This window comes from Oratosquilla oratoria, chromosome 20 (assembly GCF_046742065.1).
Source record: "Oratosquilla oratoria isolate Oo_2021 chromosome 20, ASM4674206v1, whole genome shotgun sequence".
NCBI lineage: Eukaryota > Metazoa > Arthropoda > Malacostraca > Stomatopoda > Squillidae > Oratosquilla > Oratosquilla oratoria.
In genome coordinates this window covers 41,297,182-41,317,788 of record NC_134796.1, presented here as the reverse complement: position 1 = coordinate 41,317,788, position 20,607 = coordinate 41,297,182, and the positions used below count along the sequence as shown (strand labels likewise).

General features: G+C 39.8%; 1 protein-coding gene across 2 annotated transcripts; it reads right to left on the bottom strand.

Annotated features, from left to right (window-relative positions):
- Nucleotides 1-48: 48 nt before the first annotated feature.
- On the bottom strand, nucleotides 49-20,496 carry Rrp6 (exosome component Rrp6). 2 transcript variants are annotated; one of them, XM_076203885.1, is made up of 18 exons: nucleotides 20,337-20,496; nucleotides 17,062-17,186; nucleotides 16,829-16,940; nucleotides 16,608-16,691; nucleotides 16,290-16,486; nucleotides 15,312-15,498; nucleotides 10,088-10,231; nucleotides 9,098-9,288; nucleotides 7,819-7,975; nucleotides 6,805-6,953; nucleotides 5,265-5,427; nucleotides 3,602-3,823; nucleotides 3,331-3,480; nucleotides 1,483-1,600; nucleotides 1,147-1,292; nucleotides 703-963; nucleotides 335-407; nucleotides 49-171 (listed from the first exon to the last, which is right to left on the bottom strand). In XM_076203885.1, the coding sequence occupies exons 1-17, from the start codon at nucleotides 20,403-20,405 to the stop codon at nucleotides 342-344; spliced, it is 2,541 nt and encodes an 846-aa protein (XP_076060000.1). In that variant the 5' UTR covers nucleotides 20,406-20,496; the 3' UTR covers nucleotides 49-171; nucleotides 335-341. The 2 variants fall into 2 exon arrangements, with proteins under 2 accessions (XP_076060000.1, XP_076059999.1); XM_076203884.1 differs by having other exon boundaries at nucleotides 49-407.
- Nucleotides 20,497-20,607: the final 111 nt, after the last annotated feature.

The following is a 20,607-nucleotide window of genomic DNA, read 5'->3' as shown; positions in this document are numbered from 1 at the left end:
CATTCATGCCACAAATAAATTATGTAAGGAGTAATGAAATTGTACAAGATTATGAATTTTTTTTACTTGCCCCACCAACAGCAGCAGTCTTAAAAGTTCATGATATCTGATTGTACAATTTTGTTTTAATGATGTACAAGCTATGGCATATGACAAATGACTGATGATTGGCTGTAATGGTTTGATCATAAAAAAGAAAAAGAAAAAAATACATTAATGTACTTTACATAAACTGATGTAGCAAAATAAAATACTTTCTTTGACTACATAAATGACAGTTCAACAAGAATTTCAATACATGCAATATAAAATCTGAAAGAGAAAATGAGCTTACATTTGCCCTACGACTTTTTACCCCAAGTGAAGCTTTTGAGTCCTGATTTCCTCATACCACTGCTCTTCTGACCCTGAAAAGAAAACAAAAGAAAAAAAAAAAATGCTAAGAAGAAAGAAAAATGTTCTCATGTTTTTTAGATGGCAACTGCCAACAGTTTTGGACACTATTTCTTCACATATATATTATTCTCTATATTGCCTAATGATTTTATACGAGGTTCACAGCTGAGACAAATGAGGTCTGGGCCTTATGTTGTTCACAATCTAATCCTTAAAAGAATATAAATCACCTCATATCAACAAACAAATCCTGCATTAGGCATTACTGGGTTGAGGGTTATGAACATAAAATAAACTTAAGCTCACCTTCCCCTTGAATTTCCCCTCGTACTTCTGCCCCCTCGGCCTGTCACTCTTCTGTCCTTTGAACATAGAAAAATCTACATTACTATAGTCGAAAGGAGTAACAGCCTGTTGTGGCTCTCCATCACCATCAACTTCTGCCTGTGCTTCAGCGTCACCTTCCCCTTCTTGATTTTCAGTTCCTTCTGTAGATAACCTGACTTTTTTGATGAAGTCATCAATCTCCTGTTCTCCATTGCTCCTCCGTTTATGAGGCTTCATCATCTGCAAACCATAGAATTTCATTAAAAATGACATGACTCAGTAATCACTTTCTAAACAAGTCCCAGACACCTAAATTTCAGATCTTTGTAGTATGATCATATCTTAAATGTTCATCTCAAGGCAGATTTTAGGGATAGTTGGTGGGGGGAATCTTCAATAAAAACTTATGAAATCTAAACACACCTCATGTCTTAAGGCAACAGGTTTTAGTCTGTTGGACATTTTTTTGTTCTGGACATCTTTAAAATTCCCAGACATATCACCATTGCCAGAACCAGATGCCTGACAGCTATCTTCAGATGCTTGATGCCTCTCTCCAAGTTCTGGTGCTGTTAATCAAGAGAAAAAGAAAGAATAATATATACATACATTCACATATATATGTATGTATGTATGCGTATATATGTGTGTATATATATATATATATATATATACATATATATATGTATATATATACACATACATTATACACCCTGTATATATAAATAAATTAAATATCATGAAGGTAATTATTACTACCATTTTGGTGAACTCCTCCAAGTGCTGAAGTTTGCCCAGACTGTGATGCCAGTTCAGGTGGTGGTGCTTGTGCTTTTGTTGGGGTACACTTCGTCAAGGACAAGAAATGTTCTCTGACCTGCAAAGCAGAGGGAATTATTGGGAGACATCAGCCATCTTTCACTGCAGAAGGGATTTCCCTCAGCTGAATACAATGATCTTGCTGTGACTTGAATAGATCTGCAGGTGTATAGGATGAGGAGATGGGAGGGAATAGAAAGAAGAAAAGGTTGTGAATGGTGGGTTGAGGTGAAATAGGAATGGACAGACAGGAGGTGACCTTACGAGGAATTGTGGTTTCAAAGAAATTAGGAAACATTATGAAAAGTTCTGAGTAGAGAGTGGAAGCAAAACACAAGGTAAGAAAGCCAAAGAGGACAGCAGTTCTGAATCTGGTAAATTGTTTGATGGAGAATTTTACATACATACATATACCAATGGCTTTTCCCCTCTCTTACAAGGTAGCCAAAAATAAAGGCATAAAATCCACTCCCACTCATTCCATCCCAATATACTTCACTCCCACTTACCCCCTTCCCTCCCTCTTATCTTGCTCCTCCTGGATGACGGGTCATCCCTGCATCATGCCCACTGCCCTGGATCTGAAGCAATGTAGCAAGACACAGCACATCCACAGCAAGGTTGCTTCATTTAATCAGCAACCACCCCCCTCTCTGTTCCTTCATGCAGAAAAAGAGAAGACAGGGAGAAATCCCTTTGGACTGTGCCAAAATATTCACACATACTCCCTCACAACCCCCATCCCCCACCCACTCCCATGCATCACAGCATCATCCATACACAACCATTCTCCACTCACCCCTATTTTCTGTCTTCTCAACCTTCCTTCCTCAACAGACATTTCCCTCTTTCCCAATGCCCCTTTTACCCCATCCTTCCATCTCATCCTTGGTCAGCCCCTCATGTTCACTCCTTCCACCTCTGCCTTCCACACCTTTTTAACTAATATTTCTTCACTCATAAGAGATGAAGAGTTTAAATGAGTTTGAGATGAAATGCATGAGAACTACAGTAGGGGTTACTAGGCTGGACAGAGTGAGAAATGAGGAGGAGAGCAGGGGTGGAAAGGGAGTTGGGAGATAGGGTTCATGAAAGAGTATTGGGATGGTTTGGAAACATGGAAAGAATGAGAATTTTAAAAATAATAAAAAGATGCTTTGGAAAGAAGTGAAGGTGAATCAGATAGAGAAGAGAGAACTTGGGAGAAGATAGACATGCTACTTAAAGTGATGGTAATGAATGGAAAGAGGGTATATTTCCAGCTATTGGTGGTAGAGATGGATAAAGAGGCTTTAATGTGACAATGGGAGATGCCAGGAGAATGTGATTGGAGAGGAAGATGACAAGGCTATAGCAAAAGAGGAGCTGCAAAGAGTAATTAAACAAATGAAGGATGATGAGGCACCTGACTTAGATGGTTATCATGTGGAATGACTGAAAAAGGGGTTGAGTAGTTACACAGGAATGACTGGTGAGGTTGTTTTATGTGAAAGGGAGGGTTTCCTAGCTTATTCACTTTGGAGGTAATAGTTATGGAGGAGAATAAGAATGAGGCTGCAGAGGAAAAGACGAAGAGGAGGAGATTTTTTTTTTTTTTTAATGGTTTAACATAAACTCCCCCTTATCGAAAGGCTAGGAGGGTGCCCCTCACAAAGGGCTTTGTGGTGTGGAATTTAATGAACCATGTCCTTCATTCAACTGTGCCGGTGGCAGGAGTGGGTAGAAATATGTAAATAAAATATCACACTGTAATAAACCTTACATGCTTTGCCTTTCACTAGAACTTACCCTTTCCACTCTTGCTTGATCATCCAAATTTGCAGACTTTTTGCGTCCATCATCCAAGAGAGGTTTCAGTTCCAGGTACATTCTATGTCTATCAAATGGACTTAAGAATAAAGTTGTCGTTCTATCAGGTTTCTGCCACATAAGCTCTTTCTGCAGCGTAAAAAAAAAAAAAAAAAATTAACCATCAAATCTCTTGGTAACAATAACTTTTATTTAAAAAACAATCCACACTAACAGCACAATTTTTGTACAAACAAATTTTTATCATTACCCTCGAACAATGAAATAATGTTGAAGAATCTTTGTGATCTGCCTTTTCTTCGTGCTCTTGAAACAAGTTTCCAAACATGGTTTCCCTCTGTTCCATTAAGGTTGGGAGCTGACTGGGATGGTCCTCAACCTGGGACGTGTCATGTCTCAAGCTGATGACAGTTGTCAGGTCTTCTATGACTTCTTGTTGTACAAGAGACTCTCCTAAGGGTGATGGCTCTGGCTGGAAGAATTAACCCAACATCTAGTGTTGAAAAGAATTAACCCAACATTTTGTGTTGAAAAGAATTAACCCAACATTTCGTGTTGAAAAGAATTAACCCAACATTTTGTGTTGAATAGAATCAACCTAACATTTTATATTGAAAACATACCCAACATTTTGTGTTGAAAAGAATTAACCCAACATTTTATATTGAAAAGAATTAACCCAACATTACGTGTTGAAAAGAATTAACCCAACATTTTGTGTTGAAAAGAATTAACCCAAAATTTTGTGTTGAAAACAATTAATCCAACATTTTGTGTTGAAAAGAATTAACCCAACATTTTGTGTTGAAAAGAATTAACCCAACATTTTGTGTTGAAAAGAATTAACCCAATATTCTGTGTTGAATAGGGTTTGTTTTCTTATGGTTTAGGTTGTCTAGAGGAAGTGAAAATTATTTGGGTGCATTCTGGAGGTTCTTTCTTTGTGTGCAGCATGGAAATTATTTGTCAAAACTTCACATTCATGACAGTCCGGGTCCCCTAACCCTGGCAAATGTCTGGGGCTGTGTGTACATATACATCTTGCGTATCTTACTTTTGCCCACATCTTCTTCCAGCTTCTGCCTCTCACACACCCTTTCAAACTCTGCCACCACTTGATTTAGTCTATCTGCAGACTTGCTATTAGCACAATATCATCTGCAAACAAGAAGCTCACATGCCATTATCTTTCTATGCTCACCCACCAATTCCAAACCCTTGCCTAAAACTCTCATGTTTATGTCCCTTACCACCCGATCATATGCATGTTGGACAACCACGGTGACATTACACAACCTTGCTGCAGCCATACCTTCAACTCAAACCATTAACTCTCTCCATTCTCCACCTTCACAAAAATTCTAGAACATACATACATACATATACTCAGACAGTTCTCAAATCTCCCCCATCTGATAAACCTACAGCACCCTCCATAATGCATGTCAACCATGTTATATCTATATGCCAAGGTTTTTTTTTCCCACTTACAAGGGAGGTAGCTAAAGTCAAATGGCATATACCTGTACCCACTCCCCTCCACCACCTTCCTCCTTCTCATCTTAGCTCCTCATGGATGAGGGTCATCCCTGTATCCCACCCAATGTCTGGGTTAGAAGCAATGCAGCAAGACACAGCACATCCACAGCAAGGCTGCTTCACTTAATCGGCAAACCTCCCCTCTCTGTCCACTCATGCAGAAGAAGACGGGGATAAACCCCTTATACAACTTCTCGCATATCTTACTGTAAATACTTCATCTAAGCACCCTCTTCCTCTCCTATACCTACTCTGCTCTTCCCTAACAACTCCCTCTATTCCCCTCCTAATCCTCTCAATTAACTAACGACACATTCCTACTTAACTTTTAACACAAAACTTCAATAACTTCTTAATAATTTATTCTTCCTTACCATATGTAGGTGCTGTTCTCGTGCAGACCTGACAAGGTTATGAAGAGTGAGAAGCTCCATCTTGACAAGAGGTGGGATGGGATTACAACAAGCGAGGATCCCCTGCATTTCTTTGGGCAGAACCTCGGAAATCTGTAGCATCTGATGTTTAGGCAACACATACCTGTGAAATCATAAAAATTCCTTTATAAGAAAAGACTGTACTCTAACATGTGCAAATGATATGTGCCTCTGGTCCATATGGGTACCATGGGAGAAAAAAAAAATATATATATATATATATATATATATTATATATATATATATATATATATATATATATATATATTGTAGTTGTACCTGCATGACCTCCATACTCTGTAAACTGGCTTCATCACATTTTCTATGGTTATCAAAATTCACGGGTGAAAGAGAGAATGATCGATACAGCCATGACTTTATTTTTTATAATGCGAGTATTATGACGCAACATCGTATGTCTGGCAGCTAATGCTGCCCGCGAGATTTTGGCCCAGAGTGAAGTGGTTAAACAATCATCTCTTAATTCTAAATTATTAACTTTACTCCTTGAGCCAGAGATTGGAATTTGAGAGGCAGAAAGGAGAAGTTTAAACATGTTTGAGATAAAGTGTCTCAGAAGTATGGTACTGATGAAAGAGTATTTGGATGATTTGGACACATGGAACAAACGAGTGAAGAAAGATTAGTAAAAGAAGGTTGGAAGGCAGAGGTGGATGGGGGTGAAGCTGAGGGGATGACTGAGGATGAGATGGATGGATGGGGTGAAAGAGGCTTTGAGCAAAAGGGGAATGTCTGTTGAGCAAGGAAAGGAGAAGAGGGGATAAGAGTGAGTGGAGAACAGCTTTGTATGGATACTACTTTGTTGCAGCATGTAAGAAGGGGCCAGGGGATAGGGTGGAGTGGGTAGTGGTTGTGTGTGGATATTTCGATGCAGTCCAAAGGGACTTCTCTGTCTTCTCTATTTTCCGCATGAAGGGATGAAAAGGGGGTCAATGATTCAGTGAAGTATCCTTGCTGAGGATGTGCTGTGTCTTGCTGCAATGCTTCTGACCCAAGCAGTGGGTGGGGATGACCCTTTATCCACGCGGAGCTGAGTGAGAATCAAAGGTGGTGGATGGAAGTGGGTGTGTGGATCTGACTTGGCTGCCACCCTTATATGGGTGAAGAGGCTCTTGGTATTCAGATTAATATTATCACTACAAACATCTTACATCATCACAAACGACACACATACATATACCAAAGGTCTTTTTTCCCCCCTTATAAGGGAGGTAGCCAAAAGACAAAGGCATAGAAGCCTCTCCCAACCATTCCATCCCTATCACACTCCACTCCCCTCCACCCTCTTCCCTCCCTCTTATCTTGGCACCTCCTGGATGATGGGTCATCCCTGCATCTTGTCCACTGCCCTGGGTCAGAAGCAGTGTCACAAGACACAGCATGTCCACTTCAAGGCCACTTCTTCTAACCATGACCAGAATAATTTTCTGGTAAAAAACTAACGTTAATATAAACTTACTCTGCACTTTCATCATGTTCTCGGGCAGCTTTGTCTCTCCAGAGGTAAAGATGTTTCAGTGCGTACAGCTGCTGACTGTTGAAGAGCTTTCTACTACGCCGATACATTTCCATGTGACTTTCTGGTCCCACATATGGTTTTTCATATCTCTGTTCGAAAAATCAATTGTTATGAACACCTGACTTTGATACATACATACATATACATATACCAAGGCTTTTTCCCCCTTACAAAGGAGGTAGCCAAAAAGGAAAAGGCATAAAATCATTCCCACCCATTCCATCCCTGAATACACTCCACACCCCTCCACCCTCCCTCTTATCTTAGCACTTCCTGGATGACAGGTCATCCCTGCACCTTGTCCACTGACTTTGATATATATATATATTAAATGGATGGGGTGGTGCAAGAGGTGCAAGGGTAATGGGCCAGGGACTAAAGATGGTTAAAGGAAATGGAGAAAAAAAGGGAGACAAGCCAGTTGTTGGTTGCTGATGACACCAATTGTAGCAGGATATGAGAGAGAGAGAGAGAGAGAGAGAGAGAGAGAGAGAGAGAGAGAGAGAGAGAGAGTGAGAGAGAGAGTGAGAGAGAGAGTGAGAGAGAGAGTGAGAGAGTGAGAGAGAGAGAGAGAGAGAGAGAGAGAGAGAGAGAGAGAGAGCAAAGTGATCCCCCACTCCCACAGTTGGGAGCTGTTACTGTAGAACAGCACAAAATTATTATGAGTAATAGTTACTAGCCTATCCACATTATTATTTTTATTCACAACTTGAAAAAAAAAGGAAAAAGAAAAGGAAAATAGGAAAGAAAATGAACAAAGAAAAGCCAAAACGCAAGAAAGCATTCTTAATTAAGTATGCAGAATTTAACAGAAATTTCACATCCCAGTATACTTAAATTCCAGAGCAACTACTTCATATAATATTTGTTTCAACCATGTAGTAAACCTTACTCATGTAATGAATATATGAATGACCAAAATATGTGCCAAAAGCAGATGTAATTCATACCCACCTTGAGACACAATTCAGTGGAGCGTCTGTACACGATGTGGATGAGATTATTTAAATTATCCCCTTTTTCTATGAGCTCATTCCTTAACATATCATAGATGTAAAGAAGAAAATGGGAATCTTTACGAGCATAATCCAGGAACTCCTGTGGAAGTGGTCTGTATGGAGAAAATTGAAAACACATAATCAAAACCATTTCCATTTCGAGAGGTGAAATTAATTGCCTACAATGGCCCTACCCCATTTCGTATGTCTCTTATGACATGTAAAGAATACCTGGTCAATCCGATGAACTTCTTTTTTCTTAAGTAATTACTAATGAGTTATCATGAACATATGGACATCAGAATGAAGGACCCTGCAAGAGAACATAAGGCCTACACTAGGAAGTTCCATGTCCTCTACCATCTATCATTCTTATTCATAAATATTACTCACATCTAAATTACATACATATACATATACCATAAGGCTTTTTCCCCCTTACACAGGGGGTAGCCAAAAAGGAAAAGGCATAGAAACTACTCCCACCCATTCTATTTCCTATATATTTCACTCCCCTCCACCCTCCTCCCTCCCTCTCATCTTGGCATCTAAATTACCTAAGGTTAAACATTCCTGTAATATATATCTGCCCTTTGTTAAATCTTTCCACTCAAGGAGGGAGCTGCAAGGTGTGCAGCGATAGTGTGTGGAACAAGGAGGATGGGAGGAAGTAGAGGGAAAGGTAGTGAGTGGTGGGATGATGAAGCAAAGAAGGTTGTTGAAGAGAAGAAATTAGCATTCACAGATTGGCTGCAATGGGACAAAAGAAACATATGAGAGGTACAAAGAAAAGAGAAGTAAAACATAAGATACAGAGGGCATAAAGGAGGGCAGATGTGAAATGGGGGAAAAGTATGACAAATTTTTGAAAGTATTAAAAAGATAATTTGGAAGGAAATTAAGAGAGGAAAAGGAGGCGAATCAAGTAGAGAAGAAAAGGTAAAAGGGGCAGATGGAGAGATGATAATGGAAGAGGCAGCAGTAAAAAGATGGGCAGAAAATTTAGGAGTTGCTAAATGTGAAATTGTAGATCCCCCCACTCACGATTTAACAAATTGTGAGTGAGGTAAGGATAGAGGACTGCATTTCAAATGGGTCAAAAAATGATAAAATCTTGTCATACACAAGTACTGTGAGATAATTAAGGTCATTATCTCAACATGTCACACAATTTCCTACAGCCAAGACACTAAAAATCCCCAATATTTTTTTTTTTTCAGTATTTGTCATCTTACCGTATCCTCCAGTCTGCCCTCTGGTACGTTTTGTCCACATCAATATCACAGAACTTTGACAGCAAAGCTGCCAATGAACGGTGGGGATACTGTAGGACCACTGCTGCTTGATGAGTGTCAAACAAGTTCACCATGTAAACTCCACAATCACGCTGAAGCCACAGCACATCATAGTCTGCACCATGGAGTACCTAAATAACAAGTATAAAAAGAAATTATTTAACAGAAGCACCAAATGTGTTATTTAAAACCAGGTGCTTATCATAAAGAAAAAGAGAAAAAAAAAAAAATAATAATAATAATAATAAAAAAATACATACATACATACATATACCAAGGCTTTTTCCCCCTTTCAAGGGAGGTAGCCAAAAAGGGAAAGGCATAAAAACACTCCCACCCATTTCATCCCTAAATACACTCCACACCCCTCCCACCCTCCCTCTCATCTGAGCACCTATATACCAATGGCTTTTCCCCCCTACACGGGGATAGCCAAAAAGAAAAAGGCATAGAAACCACTCCCACCCATTCCATTTCCTTTTCTTGGCTCCTGGATGACAAGTCATCCCTGCATCTCACCCACTACCTCGGGTCAAAAGCAATGCAGCAAGACACAGCAGATCCACAACAAGGCCACTTCATTAATAATAATAAAAATAAACAAATATATTCAAATAAATAAAAATAAAATACAGTACATAGATAAATTCTATGAAATATATTCAACTACTCATTTGAATTTGCTCACTATTACCTCTGGTTTCTCTTACACAGAACCCGCACCCCCTAGGTTGGTAATGATCTCTGGGTTATAAAAATCTTTCAGATAAAAATATGTATTATTGTCTGTGGTGTGTGAATGTTAAATGGAACATTTCTGTGTCCTGAGCCCATTATGGAGCTGCCTAGTGTAGGCCTTATGGTCTCTTGCAGTCTCCCTCATTCTTATGTTCTTAAAACAACAAAAATTCAAATATATTTCAACCATACCTTTGTAATCTTAGGGTCAGTAAATACTTCATTCAAATGATGCAGCTGTCCTCTCAGAACCAAGGGGTCAATGACATAATCCTTATCTCTCGTAGAAATCTGTATCAAACACGTTAGTCCTAGGTAGGTCCGGTAGCCATGGTGCTGTAAAAGAGGGATCAGTTCTATTATGATGCGGATGTGTACTTTAACTTGATCACCCCACTCATATGGGGAAAAGGGTCTTTTTTTTTATTTACATCATCATTGCTTCCTACATCGGAAATGCATACATACATACATATACCAAGGCCTTTTCCCCCTTTCAAGGGAGGTAGCCAAAAAGTAAAAGGCATGAAATCATTCCCACTCATTCCATCCCTAAATACACTCCACTCCCTCTTATCTTAGCACCTCAGAAATGCAAACTGCTAAAATAATTCTTAGATATACTGGAACCTGCAAGGACGAGCATATACTTTAAAGACTATCTATGTACCAAAAGATTTATGGTGGTATTCTTAAAAAATTCTTTCCTTATATAAATCCTTGGAAGGGAAAGAATTTTTTTTTTTAAGAATACCACTGTAAGACTCTTATGGTACCATTCTTAATTTTCTTTTCATCTATAAATCTTTCCCTTCCAAGGATTTATATAAGGAAAGATTTTTTTTAAGAATACATACATATACCAAGGCTTTTTCCCCCTTCCAAGGGAGGTAGCCAAAAAGGGAAAGGCATAAAAACACTCCCACCCATTTCATCCCTAAATACACTCCACACCCCTCCCACCCTTCCTCTCATCTGAGCACCTCCTGGATGACGGGTCATCCCTGCACCCTGCCCACCGCCCTGGGTCAGAAGCAGTGTCGCAAGACACAGTACATCCACAGCAAGGCCGCTTCATTTAATCGGCGACCCCCCCCTCTCCGTCCCCCTTTGCATATAAGGCGAGGACGGGGAGAAATCCCTTCGGGCTGCGTCAAAATTTACTCACACATACTACCCCACCCCCCACCCCCCGCCCATTCCTCCTCATGCAATCACAACATCATCCATATACAACCATTCTCCACTCACCTCTGTCTTCCGTCCTCTCCCTTCCTTCCTCAACAGACATTCCCCTCTTCCCCAAAGCCCCCTTCACCCCATCCATCCACCTCATCCTAGGACGTCCCCTCATGTTCACTCCCTCCACATCTGCCTTCCATACCTCTTTTACTAGTCTTTCTTCACTCATTCTTTCCATGTGTCCAAACCATCCTAATATTCTTTCATCAACCCTATCTCCCAAATCCTTTTTCACCCCTGTTCTCCTCCTCACCTCCTCATTTCTCACTCTATCCAGCCTAGTAACCCCCACCATACTTCTCAGACACCTCATCTCAAACACATTCAAACTCCTTCTCTCTTCTTCTCTTATGTTCCACGTTTCTGCCCCATACAGTGCTGTTGGCACAATCACTCCTTCATACAGTCTCCTCTTCGCATCCATTCCCAAATGTCTATTCCTCATTACACTCTTTAAACCACCAAGGCATTTACTCGCTTCTCTCAATCTACATTCTACCTCCACCTTCACTCCACCTTTTCCTGCTACACTTGCACCCAAGTATCTAAAACTATCCACTTCCTCCAGTCGCTCTCCCTTAATGTTCACTTCCAGTCTACTGCCACTTTCACCCCTTGTACATCTCATCACCTTACTTTTACCCACATTTATCTTTAGTTTTCTTCTATCACATACTCTCCCAATCTCTGCCACCAGCTTCCTCAATCCCTCCTCTGACCCTGCCACAAGCGCAGTGTCGTCCGCAAACAACAGCTGGCTCACCTCCCACTTTTCTCCATTTTCTTTAACCATCTCCAATCCCTGACTCACTACCCTAGCATTCACCTCTCGCACCACCCCATCCATGTATAAGTTGAACAGCCAGGGCGACATAACGCATCCTTGACGAAGTCCCACCTTTACTTCAAACCACTCACTCTCTCCATTTCTAATCCTAACACATGCTCTACTACTCTCATAAAAACTCTTAACAGCTCCCAAAAGCTTTCCTCCTATCCCATAAATCTGCATAACCTCCCACAGTGCCTTTCTGTCTACCCTATCATAAGCCTTTTCCAGATCCATAAAAGCCCAAAAAACATCCTTCCCCTTTCCTATAGCTTTCTCACATATCTGTCTTACCACAAAGATCTGATCTACACAACCTCTACCCGTCCTAAATCCACACTGTTTCTCACCAATTACTTACTCCTTCTGTTCCTCTCCTAATCCTCTCAATTAAGATCCTCCCATAAGCCTTCCCTACTACACTCAACAGGCTAATCCCTCTGAAATTACTACATTCACACTTGTCCCCTTTTCCCTTGTAAAGAGGAACTATACAGGCACTACTCCAGTCCTCCGGTACTCTACCCTCTCTCCAGCAAACATTAAATAACCTCACCAACCAGTCCACCATCACTGAACCTCCCTTTTTCAGACATTCTGCATGACATCCATCCAGACCAGGTGCCTTACCTGCTTTCATCATCTTTACAACTGCCTTCACCTCATCCTTCCTTATTTCTCCTCCATTCTCCTCACTCATCACTCTCATTTTCTTCGCATTTCCCACTGCAGCTATCTTTCCTTCCCTATCCTCCTTCACATTCAGCAACTCCCTAAAATATTCTGCCCATCTTCCCCTCACTGCCAGCATTATTTCTCTCTGTAAGGGAGGTAGCCAGCCAAGGGATGCACCCACCTTCATCCACCCCACTCTCACTCCATTTATTCCCCTTCTTCTAATTTGATGTAACAGTCAAGTTCTAAATACACAATCTGCCTAGTTACCTCACATTTAACTTGACTCACAAGCTGAGCAATCATAGTGATATTACACAACCTCATCTTCCCCTAAAACCACTTGTTTTCTTCATTTCCAATACTCACATTAGTTCTACTACATATATTGACCTAAAAGGCCACTTCCCCCTTATAAAAGGAGTGGCACAGCAAAGGCAGACACCTACCCTTCACCCAACACCCAAGGTAATCATCTGGAGGTAAATGAAAGAGTTGATAGGTTTGAGAGTGAAGATATTTTGGTTTTGGACAGGAGGGTATGTTATGGAAACATTTTGTGGAAAACAATAATGATGCACACTTGAAGGATACCCAAAAACTCATTTTTCATAGATGTGTCCACTCATAGAGAATGGTGTGAAAGAAGACAGAGTCCAACCTAAAACATTAACCACTTTGGTGCGATGACACCTACATAGGCGTCATGAGGTGTAAGTGGGTACATGAGAATGCTGGAGTCGGCATCTTGATTATATATACACCCACTCCTCATTTAACCCCTTCCATACGGTGCCGCACACGTAGGCATCATGAGGAGCAAGTGGATTCACGACGCTGCCATATCGGCGTCTTGATTATATTTATTGTAGTCGCCCCTGTGTTTTTACATTCTCCCTAATCTGCTCTTAATCCCATTCTCTGTGGTTTTCAAAATTCACGGGTGAAAGAGAGAACGATCGATATAAGCCGTGACTACATTTTATGATTCGAGTATTATTACGACACGTCGTACGGCTGGCATTGGCTGCTGCCCGCAAGATTTAAGTCCCGTAGTGAAGTGGTTAATGACCTACTCGGTTAACGACAACTCGGAGTAACGACGGGCTTTATGACGTCGTTTAACGTAAATCTCCCAAAGTTACGACGTCGTGTACGATAATTAAGTTGGCTGAGGCAAATTTGTATGATGTTATAAATGAACTTGTACAGTGGATATTAGCTGTGAGGTAAAGTGTTCTGAAGCTTAGGTCTACCATCCTGCAAGCTGCAAAAACTACCTGGGGTACAGTGTATACCGGTAGTGGTAAATTTTTAGTTTCGACCATGCGCAATATAGCAATAGAAAATTAATTATTAATTTTGTAAATTATAATGTATCAACATAATATGCAATTTTGTGAGCGGAAATGAAAAAAAAAATGCTAAAACAGATTTCGTAAGTAACGAAGTCATGTCGGACGAATGGTACACCATGTTTGTTATGATAGATGCCGATGTCGAAGAAATGAAAGGATGATAAATGAATTCATTTAACCTAAACTAAACTAACCTAACCTGTGTTTAACCACTTCACTCCGGACTTAAATCTCGCGGGCAGCAGCCAATGCCAGCCGTACGACGTGTCGTAATAATACTCGCATCATAAAATATAGTCACCGCTTATATCGATCGTTCTCTCTTTCACCCACGAATTTTGAAAACCACAGAGAATGGGATTCAGGGCACATTTGGGAGAATGTAAAAACACAGGGGCGACTACAATAAATATAATCAAGACGCCGATATGGCAGCGTCGCGAATCCACTTGCTCCTCATGACGCCTACGTAGGCGGCACCGTATGGAAGGGGTTAATAAATCATTACCTGCAAATTAAATGTCATTCGGCTCGTCCTCGTTGTCGTGATCGTGAGAGACGTTGGCAGACGACAAGATGGCGTTCCGAGCCTATGCTACCGACTTCGTTCATTAGCATATTTTTTTACTTTCATTTCCGCCCACAAAATTGCATATTACGTTGATACATTTTAATTTACAAAATTAATAATTAATTTTCTATTGCTATATTGCGCCCATGGTCGAAACTAAAAAAATACCCCGGTATTCAATATGGAATGTCACCATACGCGGATTTGGTCATATACGGTAATTTTAGGAACCTAACCACCGTAAATAAACAGTAAATAAAGCTTTAATGTACTGTATAAGAGACGGTAAATACACGAAAATAAAGATACATGTATTGCTGGACATTGTAAATACAGTACATGTACGTATATGTATACACTTTCGCTTAACGACCAATTCGGTTAACGACGACGCGCTGGTCCCAATTGTCGTCGTTAAACGAGGAGTGGTTGTATATATATATATATTTGTTGTTCATAAGTTACCCCTGGATTCTGTTAACTGTTTTGATCAAGATTTCTGTGTTCATTATTACTCGGAGTAAAAGAGAACAAGTAATACAGCAGTGACTTTATAATATGAGTAGTGTAATGCAGCGTACATATGGCAGCTGATGCAACCCACACAAAATTTTGACTCATACTGAAGTGGTTAAACAAAGCCAAGTTTGACTGATAAAGAAAAAGATGGAACACAATGTGTGTAGCTCCTTTCCAGTATATCATAAACACAATAAACAAACAACTTGAAACTGATCTAACCTCAACATCCACTGCAAACTCCTGACAGCATTTCAGCTCAGAAATGACATTCAACAAGTCATGCTCCGTGTCCACCATAACAAATGGAGTCGTGCAAATCTCCAGTGGTTCTACTGGATCCACTTTCATTAGCTGGGAAGCCATCGGGCTCCAATGAATCAGCTCATATTCATATGGATGTGGATAACTGTATAAAGAAATATGTTTGTGGTAAAGACAATAATAAGGAAATAAGAAATGTTTTCAAGCACATTATATAAATCAAGATGTGGTTACCATGTCATCCACATTACAAGCAATATAGGTTCCCATTAGGGGAAGATAGAATGGGAAGAGAGGGGAGGAGAGGGAGAGAGGAGAAAGAAAGAAAGAGGGGAGAGAGAGGGGAGGGATAGAAAGAGAAAGAGAAAGAGAGAGAGAGAGAGAGAGAGAGAGAGAGAGAGAGAGAGAGAGAGAGAGAGAGAGAGAGAGAGAGGAAAGAGAGAGGAAAGAGAGAGAGAGGAAAGAGAGAGAGAAAGAGAGAGAGAGAGAGAGAGAGGAAAGAGAGAGAGAGAGAGAGGAAAGAGAGAGAGAGAGGAGAGAGAGAGAGAGAGAGGAAAGAGAGAGAGAGAGAGAGAGAGAGAGAGAGAGAGAGAGAGAGAGAGAGAGAGAGAGAGAGAGAGAGAGAGAGAGAGAGAGAGAGAGAGAGAGAGAGAGAGAGAGAGAGAGAGAGAGAGAGAGAGAGAGAGAGAGAGAGAGAGAGAGAGAGAGGAGAGAGAGAGAGAGAGAGAGAGAGAGAGAGAGAGAGAGAGAGAGAGAGAGAGAGAGAGAGAGAGAGAGAGAGAGAGAGAGAGAGAGAGAGAGAGAGAGAGACAGAGAGAGAGAGAGAGAGAGAGAGAGAGAGAGAGAGAGAGAGAGAAAGAGAGAGAGAGAGAGACACACATACACAGGTGTAAAAGAATTTCCCTTACAACTAGTAAGTAGTTTCCCGGAACTTACAAATCAAGTCCCGTGTCATCAACACATGGCAATAGACACAAGGGTTTCATCGAATTTGGTTTGTCTTTTATCGTAGGCAAGAATGGTTCTTTGGCTGAATTGTTTACTTTTTCTTTGAAGAACAACTGCGGTTTCTGTACATTTCTTGATGCCCTGAGGACAATTTGATGACCACTACTCGTACTGTCTGCCGGTGCCTGCCGCAAGAAAAGAAAAAGAATAAAATTGAAAATACTTCAAAGGGTATTCAAAGATATGATGGAAAACAGAGTGTATATGGATCACTAAATTAAACAAGGGCTTATACTATATGCTCACCCGTATAGTTTTCAAAGTTTGGTCAAACATATTTTCGATACCGGCATTCTTCTTTAATCCAGCTGCTTCATCAATATCAGAATTCTAAGATTGAGTAAAAAATATAAAAAAGTTAGTTATATATAATTCACAGTCCAAATACTCCCAATACCTTACGATATTGAACTTTTTTCAATATACAAATATATATTCACAAATACAGTACACTAAATCATACTCACAATTCTCTCAAGCAAAATATCATTGCCCTCTCGAATCATATCAAACTGTGTGAGCAGCTTATTGCGATGGAGATTCAAGCGAATTTCTTGGTGACTAAACAATTTCCCCACCCTAGAAATATGTACAAAATAATTTAAGAAGATAAATTAGGAATTCAGCATACTGCAAGATGATACATGAAAATAACCTATTCAGCAAGATCTAAACAAAGCAAAATAAATTTCCAACTCACATGTCCATGATAGCATTGTTGAGTTGATTCATTGTACGGTGCACACCTCGGAAGTCCTGGTAATGCTGCCATCCCTCCACGTCCCCACACAAACGCTGACAAGCTCGTACGCTGCCCATGACTTTCTGTAATAGCCATTATACTGGTCATATCACGAGGCATGCAGCAGGAAGGTTGCGGGATTTTTTTCACCATTCCTTAATGTTAATTTTTGCAAGAAACATTACTAAATTGTTGGATTTGTTGTAATATAGATGCAAAAAATATACAAACTGCCATGTGAGTGGGTGAGATGGAACTTCACAAATTCCTCTACATTTATTCGATATAAAACAAATTTAGTTTTTCAGTCGAGGGTGGTGACAAGAGGTCAAAGGTCAGAGGAACACCCTGCGACCTTAGCAGAAACTTGATTGTAATTATGAGTAATTATTGATCCCCACATGATCCAAGGCTGACCTAATTAAATTATGCTCCATGGGTGATTGCTCAAATGTAGGATAAAACACCCTTTGACAAGCCCCCACAAGAATCACCCCAATATATTTTACTCATGATGTTGTGATGGTGGTAGTTATAATTTTGGTGATGTGATGTGTTTTGTCCAAATATGTACCATTATCATCACCATCACATCACCACCACCACTAGCACCATCATATCACCATCATCATAATTATCATCACCATTGTCATCATCAATAGTCAATACCCTCACCCACCATCATCATCATTACTACCAACACATCACTATCACATAGTCATTTAGCATTCCATTTTTTGACCACCCTAGTCATTTAGTCGACTATTAAATAGCCACCCTGGTCATTTAGCCACAGTAAGTGGATGTGCAGTGAGTTGAATATCACTATAAAAAAAAAAATAATAATAATAAATAAATAAATAAATAAATAAAATAAAATAAATAAATAAAAATATATGGAATAGGTTGTGGCAGGTTGAGGTGGTGGGCTGACTTGGTAGAGCAGAAAGAAAGAAAGAAAGAAAAAAAATATATATATAAATATATATTATTATATATATATAAGTGTTTGGAAAAATTAAGACAAAATATTTTAAGAATCTATATTTTTAGTGTCTGGCAGACAGAGGTGGTGGATTCACCTTAGTTTAATATAATTCTCATTTGAAGAAGTTGTAATGAGTGTCATTGTGAGTTCAGTTCAATGAATCTCATTCACTTGAAGAAAAGTTGTAAATAGTGTCAGCATTATGAAGTCTGAGAAAAAATAAAAAATAAATAAATAAATAAAGGCAAACAATAATAAATTAAATGTCATGCTGGACTGAGATGGTGGGCCAATTTGGTAGTTGGTAGTTGGTGATGAGCTGAATTGACCCTACACAGAATAAACTATTGCTAAAATGAAGAAAAACAATAACAAATGGAGTTAGTTATAGCGGACTGAGGTGGTGGGCTGACTTGGTAGTGCAGATGTGCTGAGTTGGTCAAGTAGATAGACTTAGTTGGTGAGTAGATGGACCACGATGACCCTACATGGGCATAGGCCCTGGTAGGTCTCCTATCAACTCTTTTACCCTGTTCACAGCACCTATGAAGTTCGCCATGCCACATTGGTGTAGGCGTTAGCACTTATTTACTGTCATGTCCTTGGATGAGTTTAGAATCATTATCAATTCCACTTGCCCTCCAAAACTTTCCAGGATAAATTTTCAGAAGTGCACACCTACGCAATTTAGTATTAGAAAATTAAATATTAATTTTGTGAATGATAGTACATCCATGGGTAAATTTTTAGTTGAAGAGGCGCGCCCCAATATAGGTGAAGCTGTGGTGTACTATGTTCTTCACCCTTAGTGACGTCCCCTCAGTTCTCCTCACATAGCACAGGCGACCTCTTCTTGGGTGGTAGTTCACCTTCAGGCCCACATTTGGTACCAGATGCTCCAGAATCTTCCAGACGTATATTATTATGTATCTTTCACGTCTTCGCTGGAGAGAGTACAGTCCCAGCTGTTGCAGTCTTTCCCAGTAGTTGTACTGTTGCAATCCCTCAATCTTATTTGTAAAAGTATGCTGGACAGCTTCTAGCTTGATTATGTCTCCTATCTTGAAGGGAGACCATAGTTGCCAACAGTACTCAAGTTTTGGGAGTACTAATGCTTTCCAGAGCGTCACAATACATGTTTTGTTTCTAGTCTGGAATGTCCGGAGTATCCAGCCTGAGAGTTTCCTGGCAGTGTCAGAGATCTCATTAATGTGGTGAGAGAAGGTCATGTCGCTGCTCATATGTACCCCAAGGTCTTTGACGTGGGCTTTCCCTGCTATGATTTGAGAGTCGACTTTGTAGTTGGTTGAGCTTTTCAATTCTTGTACGGAGCCATATTGTAGCAGCTCAAACTTATCTCCGATTAAATGTCACCCGGCTCATCCTCGTTGTCATTGTCGTGAGAGATGTTGGCGGGCTTTTCAAATGACAGATGACAAGATGGTGTCCCGATCCTATACTACCGACTTCGTTCATTAGCATATTTGCTTGTAGCAAGGTATTTTTAATTTTCATTTCTGCCCACAAAATTGCATATTATGTTGATACAATATTATTTATAAAATTAATAATTATTTTTCTATTACTATATTGCGCCCATGGTCGAAACTAAAAAAATACCCATCCACGTAATATACGTTTTTCTTACCAGAAATCAACAACATAAAGGTTGTTAAAAGTTATGCACTTACAATTGTAGCTGCTGTACTTAAAGAAATTAAAGTACGATAAATTCATCTACTTTAATCTAACCTAACCTGCATTTAGTAATGTGATACCTGTAATTCTATAGGTCATCAGGGTTGTCATTGTCAGGGATGTTGATGGCTGGTTTTGGTATTATAATTTACAAAATTAATATCTAATTCTCTAAGACTATTGCGTAGGTGTGCACTTATGAAAAAATATCCTCTCCAGATGTAAATCACTATGTCTATGAAGTGCTCTTTGCGTCTCTGCAGTGATTAAAGCTTGACAACTTTCAGCCTCTCCCAGTAATTCCGAGTCCCTGACTGACCGCCTCGTGAATACCCTCTGGACCCGCTCAAGTTCTTGAAGTTCCTTGATTTTGTGTGGAGATGCATACTCCAACTTTGACATAACAATTCCACAGAAAAGTAATATTTCAAATGCAAAAAGAAAATAGTGAAGAATGATTCTGCATGTTCTATCATCATCATGTTACTGAAACAGAACCAAATCTAGATACAACTCGTTGGACAGAAATACTTAACAATTGAATTACCTTTATGTAGTCATCAACTGAAGGGTGTCCCATAAAAGGTCTGGGTCCTTCTTGGTTGGGCTCCGTCATTTCAGAAATATTTTCCAATACACTTTATTCCACATTTGTCGACACGCTGTTTTTCACAATTTGTACAAATTGTTTACAGTTAAGTTTGCGAAAACTGCCAACAGATTGCGCCGTCGTCGGCTATGTACGGTGTATTTACATTCAGACTCCAACACGTTAATTGCTATATTCCATTCCATACCGTGCAGCTCGGTGTAGTTGA